The sequence below is a fragment of the Vigna unguiculata genome, chromosome 6, assembly GCF_037176805.1.
Source record: "Vigna unguiculata cultivar grain cowpea cultivar isolate G323 ecotype 2 chromosome 6, ASM3717680v1, whole genome shotgun sequence".
Taxonomy (NCBI): Eukaryota; Viridiplantae; Streptophyta; class Magnoliopsida; order Fabales; family Fabaceae; genus Vigna; species Vigna unguiculata.
Genome location: NC_140797.1, coordinates 41,646,492 through 41,666,628, shown reverse-complemented (window position 1 = coordinate 41,666,628; position 20,137 = coordinate 41,646,492). Strand labels below are relative to the sequence as shown.

Here is a 20,137-nt window from a genome sequence, read left to right as displayed (position 1 = left end):
TAAAGATGCACTTCAAGGTGTTGAAAATAAAGAATGTTTTTTCCAATGTGAATGATCTTTGACATGATAAAAGGTTGATGAGATGCAAGTGATCAAGATCATTGGTGATGAGGAGAGTGCCTCTAGATTAAGATTAATATTTTAAGCTTTTTAGAAGATGAAATCAAATATATTTTTATAAGAATTGTTATTTTTTATATAAATCACCATATAATAACCTTTTTCAATTACTTAATAATGTGATATTATATCTAGATGTGATGATTCCCAAAAGTTGTAAAAGGTAGAGGGTAAGAGTAAACATTTTTTTAATGATTAAAATTTAAATTCCGTAAATATATAGACAAAAACATGTTAAACTTTTAATAATATTGAGGATGTTTAATAATTTATTTTTTTACAGATATTAGCTAATATTGATTATCAAATAAATATTTGCTAAAGTTGAAATTAACCGTAATATTATATAATTACAATTTTCTTTAATACAAATAAAGTATTTTTATAGTTGTGCATCTTCTAGAGTTATTTTTATCCACAGGAAATTGCATTCAGATTAGAATATATTAAATAGGTTTAGTTGACTGAATATGAGGGGTGACTTACAATAAATAAATCTCTCATTAATGTTGGATAGTTACTTTTAAAAAGATAAAAATGTTCAAAATGTCAATGCTTTTTCGTTTTTCTTGCTGTGTTGCTACTAAATTCGCACTCAATCAATTTGGTTTACTTAATGAAAATCATTCAAACATAAACTATCAAAATTCATTATCCATGCTTTTGGCAAACGTCATGGCTTAGAGCATAAGAAAGCAAAACTCTGCATCTATTGCTATATAAATCTTTGTTCAAGGTTCACAATTGAACCACTGTAGCTGAATAATCATTTCCTAGTTACCCTATTCTTTCAGGTATGTCCCTTCATCTCCCACTGCCACTATTTTCCACTTCTTGCAACATACTTTACATTCATCTGTCACAAAAAGTTCTCAGAAACTTGAATCTCACTACCCCTGGTTTACTTCTGTTTGTTCATTAATTTTGTCTTTTTATTATAATAACTCTTTTGTTCTAAGATTTAATACAGAAGAAATATAATTTATGCATGATCTTTATTTTAGTTTTCTACTGTGGTTAGTGGTTTTCTGAAGATGAGACACAGTTTCCTTAACTTTACTTACAGTTAACTATATATAGCTGATAAAGATTATGCAAATGCTAACAGATATTCGACATGAGATTGGTTTCATGGGGACTATTATTACTCTTGGTTTCATGCACAACATACTCATCAACTGCTCTGGGGAAACCTGAGAACAACATAAAAACATCTGTTTTTTTATCACCCAAGTTTGAGCTAGGTCCAGGGTCAGTTGCAAACAAATTTTATTTTGATGTTGATTTTCCAAGAGGCCATATTGCACTCAAAAGTTTCAATGCTGAAGTGGTTGATGAGGCAGGGAAATCAGTACCTCTGCAAGAAACATATCTCCATCACTGGATTGTAGTAAAGTACCACCAACCTAAGAATGTGTCACACAATAACAACCAAACAGATATTGTTGAACTGAGAAACAGTGGGTTGTGCCAGGAAGATGTTCTTGGGCAGTATTTTGGGCTTGGATCTGAAACAAGAGGAACTGCCACTGATATTCCAGACCCTTTTGGGATAGAAATTGGAAACCCTTCAGAAATTCCATATGGTTATGAGGAGAAGTGGTTCTTCAATGTGCATGCCATTGACACAAGGGGTGTGGAAGATAGGATGGGGTGCACTGAGTGCAGGTGTGACCTATATAATGTTACAAAGGATGGGAATGGAAAACCTTTGAGTCCATATTACAAAGGAGGTTTGGATTGTTGCCCTGATAATTCCCACTGCAGGTTGAAGAAAGGCTTCAAGGGTCCAAAGAGAAGCCTATATCTGAGATACACAGTGAAGTGGATCAACTGGGATAACTATGTGGTGCCCCTTAAGATTTATATACTTGATGTGACTGATATTTTGAATGTGTCCAAAGGAATGAGTCCAAAGCATACTTGCAAGGTAAGTGAATCATTTCTCTAGAAACATATTCTAAAGGATTACTTTACTCTGCAAGTTAGGTTCAATAATTGTATTAACACCTCATGCTTTGCTTTTTATAAACTACACCTATTTTTTCTCTCTCTGTATACTGTTTTTACACATTGACTTTATTAGATGTAAGTAACAAAGGATTTATATATTTGGTTCAGATTGAGTATCAGGTTGAAGCTTGCAGCAAAGGCTACAACAGTAGTAGTGCTTGCATTGATGTAAGGAAAACAAGCCTCCCAATGCAAACTGGTGGTTATGTAATCTATGGTGTTGGTCATGTACACTCAGGTGCAACTGCTTCAACTCTATATGGACAGGTGCTGTTCAATAATTATAATTTTTCATTCTAAACAGATCAATATTTTTTATATTAGTCAAATTAGTAATAAGAAAAATGATATAAGCATAGAAAATGGTGCTGCGTATACTTTTACCCTTAAAACTAGTACTTCTGATAAAAATGCAGAAAATCATTTTAGGATTTAGTTCATTTACTAGTAGTAGCTCTCTCTTTTTCAATCTCTTTTATTGTTATACACTTCTTTTGCTTGTCCTGATGCACTATTCCAACATTCTCCAGCAAATTTAATTAAAGGAAGAAAGTATTTACATTCTTTGAACCCGTGTCATTGTAACATGATTTGTAAGATGTTTGTTTATACCCCAATGGAAAAAAATTGTGAGATGTTAACTAAGTCATTGAAATTTTGCTGTGAAAATAATTCAGGATGGGGGAGTGATTTGTTCTTCAATACCAAAATATGGAAATGGAAATGAAGCAGGAAATGAGAAAGGGTATGTTGTAGGAATGTCCACATGTTATCCTAAACCAGGTTCTATCAAAATAAAAGATGGTGAAACCGTAACTCTAGAGGTTAGATACAGCAACAGCCAAATGCACTCTGGAGTAATGGGGCTTTTCTACATCTTGGTGGCAGAACAACTTTCATATTAACACAACCTTTGAAATTTCTGTGTCCTAATGATACCTGTGATATCATTTTGGAAGTGGATCCAAGACACTATTCTATCATATCTATATGAATAAGTGGAATAAAATAAAGGTAGCACTGTGATTTGTAATATAATAGGTAAGTATTAATGTATTAAGTTTATATATATATATATATATATATATATATATATATATATATATATATATATATATATATATATATATATATATATATATATATATATATATATATATATATATATATATATATATATATATATATATATATATATATATATATATATATATATATATATTATCAGCTGGTTCTTTTGTAACATGTGATTGTGTTGTGTGTCGATTTTACCTTGTAAATTATATATAAACAGCAAGTCAAAGTAAAATTTAAAGTTCTTTCAAGATTAAAAGGTAATATGATGATAAATTAATTTAAAATAAAAAATATACATATTGGAAAGCGTAAATAAAAAATCTCCTCTGCATATTTCATATCATCCAGATATAATTTCCTCAAGTTTGATTTAGATTAATTTTTAAAATAAGTCAAAAATTTAAATTTTATAATTTCGACAATTATAAATCATGAATATCATTAATAGATAGGAAAATTAAACTTACAGGCTTAATAGCATATCACATTTATATTTCTAATTGTAGATTGTTATCCAGTTAAATATCTTATAATGTAGTAAATTGATAAAGTTAATTAAAAAAAAAAACTCAAGCTAAAGGAATTAAATTGTAAATTACATATGCAAATTAAACTTTCACGTTTCCAAAAAGTTCATCTTTTCGTAATTATGTAAAAATGAATTAAGCTTAACTAACTAAGTGAAGCTTGACTAATTATTTATTTTGATAAATCAATCCTAAATTTCTAGTATTTCACTTTACCCATTCGTAATTGTTATGATATCATGTACTCATTTTCCAATGTTTTTCTTGGCACTGTCGCAGTTCTCTTACCACTAACAATGCAGCATTTCAAGTGACTGGTATACTTGTCCATTAATTCTTTAGTTGTTTCTATTTCTTGTGGAAATGGTATTTTATGAAAAGGGTGAAAATGTTCTGAGAGATAAGTTGTGTTATTTTGGTGGTAGAGTGTCAGGTTTTGCAGTGATCATATTCAAACTACTCAAAATGAGTTTATTGGCCCAATATCATCATACTAACATGCCTATTTTACCCTTGCACAAAACAAAAGACTAAAGAAATATAAACAAATATTACAACCTACAGTGCCCCCCTAACCTCCTTCAAGGAATTCAAGATTTCCTTGCAAACTATCTTCTTGGCTGTGCCCTGAAGAGCAGAACCAGTATATTCATGTTGGTGAATAACCCCATCTGCTTCTACTTCCATCTTAAATCTGGTTACACCATCCTTACGGGACACAACCTCTTGTATAATATTATAACTTCTTTTTTGGCATAGTTCATTCAACTCTCGGACGGGATGGAGCTTCAATGTTTCAGGTGTGACAATGGGTTCTAAAAGTGGCCTTATGCTTTCCCACACAACCTCCATATTGTACCCTGAATCAACTAGTATTGCTCCAGCCAGGGACTCTATAATGTCTCCAAGTACCTATCAAACAGTAGGAACAAACTTATGAGTTTTGTAATGGCTATTGCATTGCAGCAGAACATCTAGGACAAATGGAATGCGCTGCAAAACTCACAGAAAGCATATACCAACTGTGGGAAGATTTTTTCATAAACCCATAATGCAGGTAATTTTTCCTACCATCACTTAGACTTTCTCTAAAAAGTTTATCCACCACAATAATCAGAATTTATTTAGTTCAACATTGTCAAGGATACTCTGAAGTGAACTTGTCTATAAAATGCAGGAGTAAGCACTATTCACCCTGGAATTTATGGTAGATACACCAGATAAGGCGTGCATATTTTAAAGTCAAGTGCACTTTCAAGGAACTTTTTTCTCTATTCAAAACACCGATGACAATGTATGTTAGCATTCACTTTACTAAACAATAATAACCAAGTGGATCTATGAGCCAAATTTTAACAACTAACCTTAGGGAGTGATGTCTCTGACCCGTATCCAAAAGTTGATGACGAAGACAACTTATCAAAATTGACAAGTGTAACAGCAATATGCTTATGCAGTTCTTGTGAGGCATGAAGTACATGTTTGTGTAACCCATGGTTAATAGCGGACCATGCATAACAATCATTATTCACAGAAGCTGACCTCATGTCAGTTAACTGCCCAGGTGACATGCCAGGATATTTATTGTACAAATGCCAAGTAATGAGATAATCCAACACTGAATCTCCGAGAAATTCTAGTCGCTGCAGGAAGAGGAGCATATTATTCATGAATTGCGATAAAAGAATCAAAAGTAAGAAGAATATGAGAAAAACATTGATTTATCAAGAAGGATGTGTACAATTACTATTTATTGGGTCCCACCAGGCCAGTCTGTATGGAGTTGGTGAAAGTTCATTCATGCATAATAAATACATGCTAACGTCCCTATCTTGTTCCCATATAATGAACAATAACTACAGTACATACCTGATAACATCTAGGAATTTCAGGAAGCATGTAGGAACCATGGGTCAAAGCTTCCACTAAAAGAGTACGGTCATGGAATGAGTACTTCAATTGTGATTCTAAATGACTGACATGCACCAGTTTCTCTGGTTGAATGTCAAAGTATCTCTCATAGGGCATTTTATTAAAGCTAACTTTAATACCAACCCAGTCCATAAACAACAGAGCAGCCTTTTCACCACCACTGCTGAGGAAGGCACCAATTAGTGCCTCAACAACATCAGCAATGATCTTTCGATTTAATTTCCTTTCTCCCATAACATAAACCTTTTTCCCCCCACTAACCAACTCTTTCAATTTAAAATCTTCAGATTTATCACCTGGAATGGTCCAGGTATGAGGATCAAAAGGTTCATTTTGTATGAAGCCCTGCAAATAAAAATAGTGCAGAATTAAGAATTCTGAAGTTTCAAGATGATAATGCAATCCTCATGATAACAATGCAGAATTCTACAACCATATGAACTCATTCGAGAATGGATCAAAGAACATCTAAGCAATAAAATCAACTCCTCATGGCACAAGCTACAGATTAGAGAGCAAATTACTTGTAGAAATTATTAAAATATTAATTTAATCTTTGATAAATTCTGGAAATCAATGTTTATTCCATTGAAAAGCTCTTAGATCTTACAAAGAAAAAGACTAACACCAGCCCACAGCCTAGCTCTCTTTACACCCTCAAGCTTACACTCCATGTCAGTTTCTTCCAAAAACCTGTACCATTTCCATCTGCTTACTCAGCATACTCACATGCCTGCACCATTAGGGAGCAGATTTCTCTGCTCTCCTTTCTTTTTCAATAGACTATCCAAGTCTTGGGCCCACTTGGACTGTGCTCCAAAATCTTATCAGCTTGGGTTTCCTCAATTTTAGAGCTCACGATGCTCACAGCTAAAGAAGCAAATAACATACAAAATCTCGTTCAAACAAACATGATAATCATCCAAACAATTGCAACCAGTTAATTAATTTAAAATTATAATATATTATTAAACTTAAAAATCAATCAATCAAACGTTGAAGAGAATAAAAGCATACAATAAAACCATAATATAAGTTAAAAAAATGCTGAAAGGAAGCATCACAACAAATGTACAGCACAAAAAGTGGAACAACAAAATCAGAGAGAATGAGAGAGAGTACCGGAAGTCCAGACCTACACCCTAACTTACATAGGGCAGCGTTAGAAATTATTTTTTTCCTTTTTACACTAAGGAGACCTTCGTGGTGATTTTGATAAGTGTTAAAAAGTTGTTGGCTGGCAGCATATTTTAAAAAAGAATCTCCAAGAGTCTCAAGAGACTCATAATGAAAGGCCTCCTTGCAGCTTGTAGCAGTTATTGCTTCTAAGACCTACAATGCAAGTCACAGATACAATTGGTTTTAAAATGTTAGACAACTGGACAACATAGCAATAACAAATATAATCGACATTCAGAGAACACCAGTACAAAATAACCAAAAGATACTAACAGAATATTTTACACTGACAAGTTTCTTCTCAATCTCTTCATTGTGTATTGATTGATGTAACATAGTCTTAAAAGAAGGACGGTGCAGAAGATATTAGTTAGTTACCTTTAAGAATGCCCTGCTTTCTACGCCAGCTTTTTACACAACAGCTATATATATATATATATAGTACATTTTTTGTCTATTAAGAACAGTTAGCAGACAAATATAAAATTTCCTATTCTGGATAAAAAGGACAAATAAACTACTAGTCTAGATTGTATTGACAAACAGTTCTAACACACCTTGATTGTAGGAATTTCATTTTGTGCGCAATGATCCAAATGCATCTTTTTCAAATTGAAGGCTCCAAGCAATGATTCAAGCCGATGCATGATTGAAGGAATAAACGAGAAGGTATAAATGATACTATCTTTTATTGGTGACATGACTATAGAGCACAGTTCAGGGGGTAATTCAACAGAGGCTTTGCTTGCTTCTGAAATGGAAAACATGAAGTTAAGATTCAGATTAGATCACGCATTGTCAGAGCTTGAGTTGAGACAAGCACTAAACACAGCCACAACTTTTTTGAACACATAATACATACAGCTATAGTTTGGAATGAATAAATTTAGGCATTATGACATGGATAACTAAGTTATTGCTAATAGAAGCAGTAACTGCAGATACAAATTTGGTTCATATTAAGAACATAATATTAGCTTTTTAAAAAATCAAGCCAATACAAAGGTAACAACTAAGAATAATAGACTCACGAAAAGAAGCAGAGGCCGTTTTAATCCCAAAAAACTGTTCAGAAGAAATAAGCAAACTAACAAGCCAGCCAGATTTCCTTTCAATTATAATCAGAAGGCATACAGTGGCAGATACATGGAAATCGACTTCAATAGATTTTGGTTACACATGTAACCCTATTTTTAAGATTATTGGCATAATCAACCTCCTATATATCCACTAGAAGCAAAACTGTTGTATTTATTGAAAAAAAAAAAGCATTTCTGGGCAACAAAGACTGGTCATCATTGGTCAAATCCCACAATGGAGAGAACCAGAAAAAAAAATTATTAAAAATACAAGGTCCAACCTCCTTCCTTCCCTTGTTTGTATCCATGAATATAGTTTTTAACTGGAAATTTGTGTCTTGCTTTAATGAGTTTTTGATCTTCAAATTGCAATTGAACGTGATGTCTGAAAAATTGGAAAAAGAATAAGAATAACACACTCGAGTAGATAGAGTAACCTGATAATACACATAAATCACAAATTTACTTACTTTTGTTTGTAGTACTTCTTGTATGTAGTAACTCCACCATCCCTTAGCTTCATAGGCGAGTTTCCATTCAATTCTGTCGTACCAGTTGTGATATAAAAATGAATCTTATCACCAGCATGTGAAGTAAACACCAAAGCATCTTGTAGTCTACAAGGGCAAACTATACCACTTTTTGTCCTTATGCGGAGTGGATGATACTCACACATAATACTAGATGGATTTACCGCACTGATAGCCAACCAATTAACAATTGATTTTTCCCCTTTGCCAATAGCCGGAAGCAAGAGATAATCAATCTCAACAGCACCTTCCAAACAGCATTTGTCTAAACCCATTGCAAAATTATTCATACTATTATCTATCAAAATTCTAAGCAAAGTGACCTGAAATTTCTTACATAAAAGAACCTGGAAAACAAAAACCAGACAATAAATACAATGACTTTTCTTAACACAATTATTGAGGAAACATTAAAGGACAACTAAACAGCATACCAGATCTGGCGAAAGATCAATGGTTCCTTTGTATATCAACTTCACCGACAAGCTACCTCTGTCAAAACCCATATCGAATTGTGTGCATCCAATTTCTGGATCAAGCTCAATTCTTGTGGCAAGAAAAATATCTTGAACAGAGATATCATAGCTAAAATTTTGACTGAACTCCATCAAATAACAATGGTATGTTGTCTGACTATTATTTGACACGGAATTTACCAATCCAAATGGCACATAAGCTGGTTGGTTTTCATCATAAGGTTCATTCCCTGAAAGAAATTGTTTGATGTGGAATTCATTCAAAGAATTACATGGACAGATAGAATTTTATGATCATGAATCAATATTTAAAAACCAAGGTATCAGGAACAAGATAAAAGGTTTGTAAACTACCAAATTCCTCCATCTCTGCTTCTTCAATGAAGATATCAGGAACAAGATAATCTGTTAGAGCTCCAATCTTATGCAGTTGTTTGCATGCTTCAAGGCATGCAATATTCTTTAAGAGTTTTTTGTTGCCTTCAACTCGAATAGGCTGCAGAGGGCAGCTCTTGGGAAGATACAATGTGTTAGTCTCTCTGTCCCACCTTGGAGTTGGTTTGAAGTACCTGACAGTTTAATCTAGATGGGTTAAATGATGGGCAGGATAAAAACAAAGCAGAACAATCAGAAATATATAAAAAGAAAGGATATCTTAGGTACATTAAACTGAAGGAAGAAAGCACGTGTAATAACAGCAGAAAATGAACCAACTAACCCATCTGCAGGGAGTCGTGAGCAATACAAGTATATTAAACTTATGCTAGAACTAAGATTTGCAATTGCTCCGGTGCTTGCAACACGATAATACTCTTTATCATATTCTTCACCTTCAAAAGGATCACAAGGAAGGGAAGAATGGCGCAAAGACTCCTTCCTCATAATATCTGCACTAGCAAGATATTTCTCTAGCCGAGAACGAGTAACTGAATCTCCACTGTAATTTCAGAAAAAAATCAAGGTTGTTTAGGGATAATTTGTTTCAATTAGTAAATTACACAGAATTAACACTATGACTGTCTCATGCAAAGTGCCAGAGTAGTGATGATACTGAGGAAGGAATAATGTAAGAAACAAATACCTCTTAACAATTAATATGTAATCCGAATTTCTCATCCTGGCACGGCCTCTGGACTGTATGAAACTGCACACTGTGGGAGATGGATCAAATCTAATGACTAAATTACAACTTTGTACGTCTAAACCCTCTTCAAGAATTGATGTTGCAACAATGATGTTGACCTGCACATTACTATGTTTTATTGACAAGACACTGCATATGGTTATTACAATACAGTGGATTGTTTAAGAAAGCAACATACCAATCCCATTCGAAATTCTTCCACAATTTCATTTTGTTTTCTCCTCGACTGATTTTGCAATCCAAAATTGTGTCCTGCAATGAATTTAATTTTCCAGCTACTGTATTTTGGAAGAAGGGTATTCAATAGATCCTGAAGGACAACAGCTGTAATGATCCTTTCCACAAAAATTATGCATCTCATGTCAGTCAAAGCCCTGCAATTGTAGAAAAACAGTAGATCCTTCAAATAAATTTAACAATAATATCAAAATGGCATAACAAATATCACTACATAAAATCAAATCAATTTAACAGTAATAAACTATGATCACTACATACAATCAAACACCAATATCCTCATCCCACAGTAACCACATATAATCAGTCAATCAAAATAGTGGACTGTAGATCAACTGATTAGGATAGAGTATAATAAAGATTAAAAAATAATAGGTCACAAACAAGAACTTCATAAATAAATCAATGAGGCAGAATTTTTTAGCATCCATTCGTTAGAACTTACGCACAAGAGGATAGTCCACCTAAATAGACTAGTCCATAAGGTAGAGGAATCTCAAGGCTTTTAGTTTAAGTAAAATATCAAGTTTTTAATCAGCTAAATTTTAGAGTCCTAACAATGTCACTCCCTTTAAGGGTTGTTGTCCACAATGACTTTTACTCATTCGACATTGACCCATCCAATTTAAACAACTTAAACAAGGAGAGTCTACAAACTAGAATATCCACAATAATAACCCACATTACATGAATTTATAACGTGGTAATTATTAAAGAAGAATCTTTATCCATGATTATAACCTGTACTCAAGTAGAGAGTCAATAAGGCAACAAACTTTGGAGGTCAACAGCCCCATCTCCACATCGGAATCAACATTGTCACCAATGGACCACTGAGGATCTGAGCAAGACGAAAACATTGGTAAAAGTTAATTAACACCATGAATGCAAGAAAAATATTTATCATTAAAATTTTACCATTAGTCTCCATGATTTTTGAATCATTACCACATTGCAAGTAACTTTTCAGTGTATGTACAACAGCCAAAATAAAGTTTTTAACAACTTTATCCCCAGAGTGTCCCCATGAAAATGAATCAAATTCATTGGAAGATAAAAATTCTGCTGCCTGTCACACAAAAAAAAAATTGACAATTATGATTTATGAAACCTTGATCAGTCCAGAGTCAGAAAGTCTGTGCAGGAAAAAGGTGAGAACCTTCAAAGCCAGCCAAACACCAAGCTCATCCAGGGAAAACATTAAAGCACAAAAAATCTTTGTTATTCTTTTTTGTGCAGACTCGGCAACTGATTTAGTGAAATCTGAACTTTGTAGAGTGAGTTCATGCTGAGAAACAGGATATCCATTGTCAGTTACCCAAAAAGAAATAAAATTAGTACCGGCTACAAATAAAAATGTGATTCTGACTAATAACTAAATATAGGAAGATGATCCGGCTAGAAATTGGGAATTGATTCAAACACAACTTGTCATAGGATGGAACAGATAACTAAGGGGCAACTCGTATTTCCACTTGCAAAGCGTGGAGAATTTTTCTTTTCCTTACTTGTTTCAGAGCATGTTTAGAAACTGATGTCATTAAAAGTACACACCTGTTCTTTTAACATCTTGAGTTTAATTTCCAAATCTTCAAATAATACAAATTGAATTCCACTGTCCCTGTAAAGCTTGAATATTGGCGTTGATGTTGGTATGAACTCTGTGATGACAGCTTCACTACATGTATATACCTTCATTTCAAAATGTTTTAGCAAAACCAAGTGGTTTCCATATAAGCACAAACGAACATTAATCACATGAAAATAAATTATTCCAACCATATTGTCTCATTTCTTGAAATAAATAAAGAAACAACTTTCTAGCATAGGTATTGGTTACAATACCACTAGACTTGTTAAGATAGAACTGTTTTCTAAAATCTAAGAAAATAACTACCGCAAGAAATAAGTATATAAAGTATCAACAAAATAACACAAGTTAATATAAATGTCCTTATGATACTTCTTGCAATAAAACTTGTCATGGAGACCATATGGATAATCTTTACAATGTATCTACATGTGATTATCTTTAAATTACACCAATTTAAACAATTATATCAAGAAGATAGCAGACAACACTCAAACAACAGAATAACAAGCAGAAAGAAAGCAAGAAAAACTGCTTGAAAGAGGGAAAGAATAAAAAAACAACCTTTGAATGCATTAGAGTCATTAGTTTCCGTACATTCTCTGACCAGGATGAATCAGAATTGCCAACTGATAAAGAAATAAAATAAAAAGGGAATTCAACATTACAGAGAAAAAACTAGTAATGCAAGGAGCCATGTACTTTCTCTGGGCTGTGTACCTTTTGACTTAATTGGAGAAGCAGTCATCCCAAAAATTCGAGGAAGGTCAAAGATACCAGACTTTAATTGACGATGATAAAATTCCTGCATGAAATCAAATCTTACAAAGGTAACAAACTAACTCAACAGAAACTAGAACCTCATGATGCTGACACAAAACAGGGGAACAGCAACGTACAATACAAGTTTACATTGAACTAATTGTCTGCAAACCTAACAAAACAAAATAAAAATAGAAAAGCACAATACTACAGGGCAAAATCAGCAACTCAAATTAGTATCTGGTCATAGAGTAAGCCCCTGTTTAGGATAGCCTTCAGTTTTCAAATTTTTAAAACTGTATCCAGTTTCAGTTGAGTTTTTAATTTTACTTTTTTTAATTTTTGAAATTTAAGAACTTGTAGAATCAGAGATGGATAAAATGAGTGCAACAATTCTATCCTACCCATTATGAACTCCCTCAAAATAGACAATGTTTTATATAATAAAAATTAAAAGAAATCCTTGCAGGTTCAATTCATAAATTGCAAACTCTTGTTTTTAGGTTCACAGGAATAGCAAAGGCCAATTGAAAAATCCCAAAATTTTCCAGCAAAAACGCAAACAAAAGGAAAATGTAAAACAAAAATCTTTCCTTTCCATGTTTTTCAAATTTTTTACTTGGGGAAGGGATGGGCGGTGACCACCATTGATGAAAGGGAACTTGCTCATTGTTCCTTTAATAACAAAAGGGTACAAATTAAAATCAAATTCTTGTATAAATTTCTGAATTGATGAATATATAATGTAGTACATACAGAAGCAACACAATTCAATAATTTCTGTTCCTCTTAGTCATTGCCATTACCAAAACCTGCCAGAGCAAAGGAGAACAATAGCAAAACAGAACCAAGAAATAAGATGATGCACAACACCCATTCTTAGCCGTTCAAAACGACTACAGAGTGCCTCAACGAAATGGTGATTTTGGTGGAGGCTCCACACATTCTAGTTGATAAAATTAGAGAATGATATGAAACTTAAAACAAGAAAGAAAAAACTTTTATTATTTTCAAAATTAGGTAAAAAAAAACAATTCAGCTCTATTTCATCCAAACAGATTTTACTTTCAGAAATATAACAGAGCTAAGATGGCCAGTGGTACAACAAATTTTACGAAACCATGCATCAGATCAAACAACCTTGTTACAGTTGCAGAATTCATGTTAAATATCAAGTCCTTTTAAATAGTACCTTTGGAAAATGCTGTAGTTCAGAGTCCAAACCAGTTGCAAGCACAAAGCGAACACAAGTTTAATGCACTTTATATGATAATGTATAGCAACCAATATCATGCTTGGGGAAATAGTTCAATCAAGTGGTTATTAATAACAGCTTATCACATTGGCTTATTTTGATAAGATTCACGGTGAGGAATATTCAAATAAGCCAGTAAAAACTATAATGAAGCTATAAGTTACTTCCATAGGCTTGACAAAACACCTGCGTTACTGTTTTGATTTAATGACCAAAGAAGCCCAATTTATTTTTATTAAACAGTTTCTAAGGATGTGTGCACCTATATTCTTGGGGAAATAGTTCAATTAAGTGGTTATTATTAATAAAAGCTTATCACATAAGCTTATTTTTATAAGATTCAGTGTGAGGATTATTCAAATAAGTAAAAGCTATAAGAAGGTTATAAGCTACTTTCATAGGCTCAAAACAAAATGCATACATTACGGTTTGATTTAATGCCAAAGAATCTTAGGTAAAAACTCATTCAAATGGCAAATCCATGAGTGGACCTAGATGTCATTTTTATTAAACAGTTTCTAGGGATGTTTGAACATTGCAGATATTACTGTAAAACCTTCTTAAGAGTTGTTCACAGGCCTAATAGCAGACCCACATAATGATGGACAGTCTTTTGTCTGCAACTATGCACAGCAAAGTAGAAAAATATTTGAATGCCACCAACCAACCACAGCTCATACACCAGTGCATGGTGAAAGAATGTTTAGTTTCCCCCCTTTACACTTGTCCACTGATCTTTATCACTCATATTTGTAATCTTTAAGGTCAAAGACTTACCAAGGTAGAAGGTATATAACAACATATTAATGAAGAAGTCACAACTCAAACATATTGTAACAAGAATTAGAAATAAATTCAACAACACAACCAGTTAAGAGAGAAGACGGAAAAGACATAACACTTACAGTCATGATGCACGCATAAGGGTGTTTACCCCTAGCATGATGGCATTCATCCATTATTAAAACCTTAATCATGTTCAGTTTGAAGAAGCTATGCCTCAAGCAATTCAACAATATCACAGGAGTCATGACAAGCACCTGCATTCAAAAGAATTAGTGATAGTAATTACCAATTATCCATGCAGCACACAAAAAATAAATGACATGGACATCATACTAAAAGTAAGAAATGAAGCAATGTGCTTCATATTAAACCCAATAGAATTTCTTTAAAAAAGAAAAATTTTGTCTTCTTTTACATTTAATTCAAACATAAAGAGAGAAGACAAAATTATCTTTAAGCATACTATAAGCTTTAATCCAGTACAGACCTCAAAAATAAAGAGGAAAATGTAAAAATTAGATGACATACAAACATGAATTCCAAAACTGGCAAAAAAAATAGCATGCCAGATGGAAAAATGAGTATCATATTCAAGCCGATAGAATATTGGAAGTAAGTTAAGAAAACAATTTTACTATTTTCCATTTCTCTCAAACATAAAAATAAAGACAAAACTATGCTTAAGTACACCATAAGCTTTAACCACGAACAAACCTCTAAAATAAATAGAAAAATGTTAAATTATACAACATGCAAGAAAGAATTCCACAATGACCAATGAAAAGAGTGTGACCAATGGCCACCAATTTACCAATTTAAGCAATGAAGAAAGTTGAGTATTTCATATTCTCTTCAAAAGTGGCATGAGGTGCACACTAAGTTCAAAAACTGAAAACAACAGGCACCAAAATGGGGGGTGTTGTGGAGTATTACCATTATTATTTAACTTCGTGATTAGGAAAGGTTTATTTGGACATGATTTATACAGTTTTTAATGTCTTGCAATTCCTTATTTAGTTTAGTCATACTCTATCAGTTTTAAATAGCATGCCACTATAGCACTGGAGTGGAGCAGCCCCTATCCCACACAAGGGGTGCATGGTGGAATGGTTTAGTGTAGCAGCTGGAGCAGACCAAATATCTGGCTAAGAAACAGCTGTAGGAGAGCTAAATATTGATTCCAAAAAAACCCTTTTCAACAATGGCATTAGGGCTTTTTGGAAGGTTATTTTTGGTATTTATTTAAAGCGGAAATAAAAATCTATGTCTAAAAAGAATTATAAATTACCTTAGTCATTGATAATTGATAAATCATACCTAGGTAAAGAAACTTGTATTTGATTTGTGTTCAGTATTTACTTGTATATTTTGTTCAAAACACCAATGACTTCTAATTGTTACTCCTGAATGCCACTAATTTTGACTAATATTTGTCAGTTTTGAGAATTTATAAGTATATATTATACATTATTTAGATTATATAAAAAAATTCAAAATATATCCCACTTTTTTGGACTGGCAATGTCTGCATGGTGCATGGCTTTTGTTTTATTGTGAGCTATTTTTTTTAATTTTCTTATGTTTAATGTATCTGCAGGTCTATAAATACAATTTCCCATATATGCATGAGTCTTACAAGTCGAGTTACAATCTTTGACAACCCCCTCCAATCCTTGAGTTTTACGAAACTGTGCAAGCATTAAATGATTGAGTGACAACTAAAGTAGTGGAACAGTCAAACAATAATTTCAAACATGTTTCATCAAATCATTTCATTTACATTTAACAATTTAAAATTGTTTGAATTTTCAATGGAAATGATGAAAGACAATAATATATATAACGAATCATTGAATCACGTGACTTGTATCGATACAAAATAGCACAAATTCGTTCATGTATTGTACGATGCGAAGGCATTGATGATTCATCTTATAATATAAATCAGTTGGTAGCTAAATTATTTTGAAACTAGAGATTAAAATCATGAATCATAAAATTCAGATAACTACTGAAATAAACATTCAGCTACCTTTTTAAGTGGGGGCAAAACAGGAGTACACCATGCATGACACAAATAAATGGGTTATGATCAAGCAAAAAAAAATCTGTAAAAACGAAAAGGCAACTTTCAGTTTGGATAAAAATGCAAAAACCCACCTCATGTTTCTCCGTTTCTTGTTTCCAGGTAGCACCATCCCAATAGTCAACTCCCATATCACCCCAATACATTCCCACTTTCAAGTCAGTATGCATTTTCACAGCTTCAGCTTGCTAAATTTACAAGTGAACAACAATAAGTCAAAAGATAACATAGAAAAAAAAGCACAGTGAAAGTAGTGGCCCATTCCATAGCTCCTCAACCAGCACATTGCAATCAAATAATGAATCTCAAATTTGAAACAGGCCTCATAAGATAGGGACTGACATACTTGAGAGACCAACACAACTTGGGGAACCAAGAACACTGCGATGAAAGGAGAAGGCTTTCGTAGATGATGAGCATAGCTACGAAGAAGCATGATGGCTATCAAAGTCTTGCCTGAACCAGTCTCCATGTACACTATAGTATTCTCACGAATAGCTTTGTCCAATGCTTCAAGTTGATAGCTACAGAAAAAACAAAAAAAAAAAACAATCAAACATAAGTGAACAAAGAGATTATTACAACATAATATATTCAACAATGCAAACACTCAACACTAAATGTGTTAACAATAAGTCTGCTTATTAAACTTACCTTCTAGCAAACGGAAGAACATCACAAGTAATCTGTCCCTGCTGAGAATGGGTATTTATTCCCATTGAGATAAACTCTTTCATGGCTTTCTTTTGCTCTTCGATCAACCTACATTCAAATTCTTCAAATTCCAACGAAAGAAAAACACCCAGTCACAAAAAATTATCCCTCTCCAAGTCAAAGAAGATGCAAAACAGCAAAACAAATATAAAACCATAATTCAGAGACACAAAACGAACAAAGGGTAGTGCAAAAAGGCTCAAGCTTTCCCCTTTTAGAAGGGAGAGTAAGTTGGTTAGTGTATATGCTTATTTAATATATTTTCAAAATCAAACAATACACTATAAAGATTCTCATTGGACCATTTGATGTACAAAAGAACAAAATTCGGAAAAAATGAACTGGGCGAGAAAAACGATAAAACAGATAAATGTACCGCTGCTTCTGTTTTTCTTTTCTCTACCGCGTGCTCTGGGAATGACCTGTGGAGTCCATACTTCACTGTGAAAAGGGTTTATGCCAAAAGAAAAAGGTGGTCAGATGAACGAAGAACACGCGTCAGGAGAATCTTTAAAATTTAACAACAAAATAAAAACTAAAACACTATTTTGGAATATTATAAATGAGTGAACATTAATTTAGGTATCTGGATATATTTTTATTTTCTTTATACATTTGAAATTATTATTATTATTTGAAATTTTAATTTATTTAAAAATGCAGAGGAAATAACATTTTTGACAGGAAAATCGATAAAAAGTTTAAAATGTGACACAACTGCAAATAATGATATACATTACTTGGAATACTTATTTTTCATCTTCCTAGTTACATTTCTCTATACTTTTTTTAAGTAAACAATAAATATATAATACTAATATGTAGTGTAGCATATCACCGGAGGATGTAAATAATTTGAAAGATAGATAGATAAAAGGGTGAGAAAAAAAAAAAGGAATGACCAAAGTTGCAATATAAAAAATAAATAAAACGTGGATACTAGATTAACGTATTTAATTAATATGGCATATATGATGATAAAGATAAGGTGTCCGTTTAATTTTTCATGATAAGAAAACTTATAAAAAACTATTATTTTACAAAAACCAAAAGTATATTTAACCTTAGAAAGTATATTTTTTATCAAAATTAAATTATATATTATTCAATATAAAAAATAAAATATGTGTAACATCTTATTTAATAAACTCTAATAAACAAAATATCACATGATAATAATATAAAATAAAGCATGCTACATAAAGTATATAAAAGTTAATTTTGTACGATCATTCAAAATATGCTAATCTTGTCTCAAAATATAGTAGATGTCATATTCCTGTCTCAAAATATAAAACAATTTGGCAAAAAGAATGCTCCATTGAGCAAGGAATTACAAATAACACGGATCATCAAAAAATGCTCAAAAGAGCAATAACAAATCTACCTAAACTAAACAGTCACATCCTCATCTGCACCAGGAGTTTCCACATCTGCTCACACCAACATAGGTGATCATTACAAAAGGGAAAATCAAACAAGAAAACAAACACAGAGAGAAAGAGTAAGCTAGGAAAAAATATTTTTTTTAACACAAATAAATAAGCAGATTTTACGCAAATTGTTAATGTCAATGGGTTTCACCCTACCACACACAAGGTTGGTCCATGGTCATAGAATGCAGCCTTGCTTGAATCCTCAAGTCAATACACACACTACTTTATCATCAAAAGGGATTCCTCCATGAAATTTTCGCACCAAATCCACATGCTATCTCATAATATTATCATCTCATGCCCAACATATGAAATACAATTTCAAATATCACATTATACATGCACAACATCATTTAGCATGCCTTTAAGGAGTAAAACACCCAATCATGAAAGAGAACAAGTAATAAAAACACATATCTACACCGGTCTCGCTCAAGCGAGAAGGTCCCATTTAAGCGAGAACTCGTAGAAAACTCATAGTGCCATTTCTCGAGCTCTCGCTTAGGTGATAGTTGCTCGCTTGGAGGAGAATAACAAGTTTATCACCTGCTCACACATGCACAATCAGAATCTCAAATCAAACCACATACAGTTCATTTTCATACACTTACAAGTATCTTTCAAGCATTTTAAACAAGAAACAGAACCAAAAACAAGCAACATATTTCAAAAACATTAAAAACCCTAGTTTTTCTTACCTTGATTGAGAGTAGTTAAACTTGAGGAGGAGTAAACCCTTAGTAAAAAAAGCAGACTTGGAACAACTTAAGGAGCTAAAAATATAAGCAAAAACAAATGAAATGAGGCTCTAAGAAAGACCCCAGAGCTGAACCAACACCATCAAATTGAAAAAGAAGGAAAAACACAAAGTTTTGGTGTTCAACTTACATGGAGGAAGGAACGTCTCGTTAGCTCGGAAGAGAGTTTCGCACCTGCCCTAGCTCAACTTCTGCTTCAGACAAGAGAGAGAAGATGAGTTGTTTTGAAAGAAGGAGACATAATGGAAGCACGTGAGTAACTGGAAAGGGTCCTAAGAAGACAAATGGGTTGGCCTTGGACTTTTTAATTAAACTAGGCCCAAAAAGATTTTAAAACAGAAGTAGACTTCACATCGTACATCCTAAATTTATGTAATTAATTAATATGACATATGATGATAAAGATAAAGTGTCATTGTATTTTTCACTATAAGA

The 20,137-nt window shown here is 32.8% G+C and overlaps 2 protein-coding genes across 5 annotated transcripts; one reads left to right on the top strand and one right to left on the bottom strand.

The window, feature by feature from the left end:
* Nucleotides 1-759: 759 nt before the first annotated feature.
* LOC114188961 (uncharacterized) lies at nucleotides 760-3,171 on the top strand. The gene is made up of 4 exons (XM_028077644.2): nucleotides 760-914; nucleotides 1,229-2,050; nucleotides 2,242-2,400; nucleotides 2,811-3,171. The coding sequence occupies exons 2-4, from the start codon at nucleotides 1,238-1,240 to the stop codon at nucleotides 3,036-3,038; spliced, it is 1,200 nt and encodes a 399-aa protein (XP_027933445.1). The 5' UTR covers nucleotides 760-914; nucleotides 1,229-1,237; the 3' UTR covers nucleotides 3,039-3,171.
* A 955-nt stretch (nucleotides 3,172-4,126) lies between these two features.
* LOC114188104 (endoribonuclease Dicer homolog 2-like) lies at nucleotides 4,127-19,888 on the bottom strand. 4 transcript variants are annotated; one of them, XM_085674740.1, is made up of 24 exons: nucleotides 19,833-19,888; nucleotides 17,885-17,949; nucleotides 17,449-17,569; nucleotides 17,141-17,318; nucleotides 16,869-16,982; nucleotides 14,828-14,962; nucleotides 12,626-12,710; nucleotides 12,470-12,534; nucleotides 11,869-12,006; nucleotides 11,474-11,602; nucleotides 11,233-11,383; nucleotides 11,056-11,155; nucleotides 10,256-10,451; nucleotides 10,015-10,175; nucleotides 9,652-9,870; nucleotides 9,288-9,502; nucleotides 8,892-9,163; nucleotides 8,398-8,804; nucleotides 8,209-8,312; nucleotides 7,406-7,599; nucleotides 6,792-7,001; nucleotides 5,607-6,014; nucleotides 5,102-5,380; nucleotides 4,127-4,649 (listed from the first exon to the last, which is right to left on the bottom strand). In XM_085674740.1, the coding sequence occupies exons 3-24, from the start codon at nucleotides 17,529-17,531 to the stop codon at nucleotides 4,296-4,298; spliced, it is 4,197 nt and encodes a 1,398-aa protein (XP_085530866.1). In that variant the 5' UTR covers nucleotides 17,532-17,569; nucleotides 17,885-17,949; nucleotides 19,833-19,888; the 3' UTR covers nucleotides 4,127-4,295. The 4 variants fall into 4 exon arrangements, with proteins under 4 accessions (XP_085530866.1, XP_085530867.1, XP_085530868.1 ...); XM_085674741.1 differs by having other exon boundaries at nucleotides 17,449-17,556; nucleotides 19,833-19,851; XM_085674742.1 differs by lacking the exon at nucleotides 19,833-19,888 and having other exon boundaries at nucleotides 11,263-11,383; nucleotides 17,885-18,027.
* Between the last annotated feature and the right edge of the window lie 249 nt (nucleotides 19,889-20,137).